The 2783-nt window shown below is 60.4% G+C and overlaps 1 protein-coding gene across 1 annotated transcript in view; it reads right to left on the bottom strand.

The window, feature by feature from the left end:
- Window positions 1-2565: 2565 nt before the first annotated feature.
- Window positions 2566-2783, bottom strand: part of RGS14 (regulator of G-protein signaling 14) — a 6254-nt gene continuing 6036 nt past the window's right edge. The window contains exon 15 of the mRNA XM_010002087.1: window positions 2566-2783. This exon is cut by the window's right edge and continues 2 nt beyond it. Within this exon, the coding sequence (XP_010000389.1) occupies window positions 2566-2783 (218 nt within the window).

The raw sequence follows: 2783 nt of genomic DNA, 5'->3' as shown, positions 1-2783 counted from the left end.
GGCATTCCCCCTGGGCAAGCAGCAGCCAGAGCAATGGGAAGTAGAGCTGAGGAAGTGCTGGAGCCCCATGCCCAAGTGGCGATGCTGGAGCAGCCTCAGTTCTCCATCACTTGGTGCCAGATGCTTCATTTCCTCCATGAGAGGAGGATGATGATGATGCAGAGGAGAAGGGCTCAGTGCTGGCCCTGATGGGCTGTCCCAAACATCCAACATCCTCAGGGCCACCTGAACGTCAGCTGCAAAGGACCCAGCTGCCTAGGACACTGCTGTCCCCACCACCAGCATACTGCGGTGGGTTACATCAGCACTGACACAGTGCCCGTGTCCTGTCACTGGTGGTGAGGGTGGCACATGGCTCAGCTCAGCCCATGCCAGCAGCTCAGCATGGAGCAGCCAGCAGTGTTGTGAGGGCTCCGAGGGACAGAGCCTGTGTCTGGGGTGGGCAGGAGCAGAGCAATGCTGGCATTGCCATCAGCACCTCCTTGATGCCATTTATCATTACCTGCTGTTCATGCACTTCCAGCCAAGTTTCCATCCACCCACAGAGTGCCCGGCCAGCTTGTGTCTATGTCTTCCCAGGGGAGAGCCAAGGGCCAAAGGCCCCTCCAGCCCTGGTGCCTGTGGGGGACCAAGCATGGAGGAGCTGCATGGCTGTCATGTTCCCATTCCTCTAGGATCAAATATTCCCAAGACCCATCACCACAGAAAAGCCAGCTGCAATCACGTGTGAGAAGGATCCCTCAGGTACCCCAGGGTGCTTGGGAATGACCAAGGGACATCCCTGTCACAGCTGGAGCATCACCAAGCCTCCACTAGGTCACAAACTGATGAAGCTGAATGCCCAAGAGGTGCCACAGCAGGGGACACATCCTGCCTCTGTGGGACCTGTGGACCCTTCTGGCCAGGGTGCAGCCAGTGGCACTCACAGAGACCTGCACCAGGCTGCAATGGGCAGGAAGCCAGTGTCCATGCTTGCCCCATGCCCAGGAGCTCTTGGCCAGCTGCCCCCACAATCATTAACCTGGTGAGGCCCTGGCAGGCTGACTGTCACTCATTGACAGGATTGGGGCTGAAGTCCTTGGCCATGCTGGTCCTGTAGCCTCCCCTACACCATCAGTTGTGCCAGGAAAACAAGCTCCTGGCATTGCCCCTGGCTGCTGGGCAGGGTGGCACTGAAGCTGAGGGTTGGCTCCAGCTTTGCCCTGGTCCCAGGGCGCTCTGTGGGGTAGTAGGAGTCTGGGGGGACAGTGCTGCTGGGGAAAGCACTCCTCGGCCTTGGACATGAAGGAAGGAGAACGCACATCCAGGCAATGCTCTTTATTTCCCCTGGTTTCACACCACAGACAGGACTCGGCAGCACCACAGAAATACTGGGGGGCTCTGACTGGGACCACAGCTGGCCGTGGCAGTGTGGGGCTGGGTGGCCACAAGCCCCTGCCCTGGCCACCCCTCTGCCTCTGGCTGGGTAGGGGTGATGAAGCAGTGACCCAGGGCACAGCCAGGAAGAGCCCTGGCACACACAGAAAATGGAGGGATCTCCTGGCTGCTGTTGAGGGGCTGGCTCCATCACAGAGTGGTTCTAGGACCTTTAGGGACAGGGGGCTGCTGGGGACCCACAAGGCACAGCCAAATCCATCAGCTGTACAGGCCAGCCTCCAGTGAGGAATGCCAGGCAGGGCACACACAGGGTACCCACACACCAGGCTGAGATGCTCAGCAGCCAGGAGGGCTGTCCTTAAGCGATGAGCACTCACAGCCCCAGCTAGGCTGAGGGCCTACAGGGATCTGCTTCTGTGGGTGCTCCAGCAGCTGCCCACACAGGGTATCCCTGCAGGGGGGAGAAGGCTTGTTTGGCACAACCTGCTGGCTCTGCCTCTGTCTGCTCCAGGCAGGACCCAGCTGCCCTGCTCCACAATGGCAGCGCTATCGGGCAGGATCAGGCCCAGCCATGTTCACACAACATGGATAGCAACAACCTTCCCAGGGCACAGGCTGGCAGGGCCATGCTCACCTTTCCTGGGAAGCACAGACCTGCACAGCAACAGGGGGCAAGCCCTGTTCCCGCAGAGTTAGGGACACAATCCAGCCCTCAGCTCTGGACATGCGTTCCTCTGACCCTGCCTGCCCACAGCCTGCCTTGCCACCCCACCCATCCTCTCTGTCCCACACTCCCTTCAGCTGGAAGGGTGCTTTCCCCACCTGAACAGTCCACAGGGCTGTGCCAGGTGGCACAGGCAGGATCTGCTGGGGCAGCAGCTTTGCCAGTGGCAGAGGCACTGGCCAGGACAGCACCAGGCATGCGTGGGACATTGCAAAGTGCTTTGCAACAGGGGTTCAAACTATGTACAGGACTCCTTTGACGTGCACCAGAATGTGACCCCACCAAGGGGCATGGCAGCTGCTCAACCACTCACAGTGACACGACACGACAGTTTGGGACAGGACGTGGATGAATCTGCAGTCTGGGCAGTGTCGGCAGTGCAGGGCAGGGGCCAGTCAGGCCCTGTGTTGAACCCCAGCATGGCCGGGGGGTACCACGCACCGGGTGCAGATGTGCAGCAGGACTCATCGGAGCTCGTGGTTGACTGCAGGCTGAGCTGGTGCAGGCTCTGCAGGCTGAGCGCAGTCATGTCCCTTGGAGGATGGGTGAGGGGTGTGGGGCTGATCCGAACCCTTGCAGGTGCTGTTGTCCTCCCCAGGGAGCTGTAGGAAGTCAGGCAGGACCAGGTCCTCCTTGGAGAGCAGCCCACGCTGGTCATTGGCCCGGCAGCTCTGGGCACGGT

This window comes from Chaetura pelagica, unplaced genomic scaffold (assembly GCF_000747805.2).
Source record: "Chaetura pelagica isolate M959 unplaced genomic scaffold, ChaPel_1.0 scaffold356, whole genome shotgun sequence".
NCBI lineage: Eukaryota > Metazoa > Chordata > Aves > Apodiformes > Apodidae > Chaetura > Chaetura pelagica.
The sequence above is the reverse complement of the archived record's forward strand: the minus strand, read 5'-3'. Positions and strand labels throughout refer to the sequence as shown.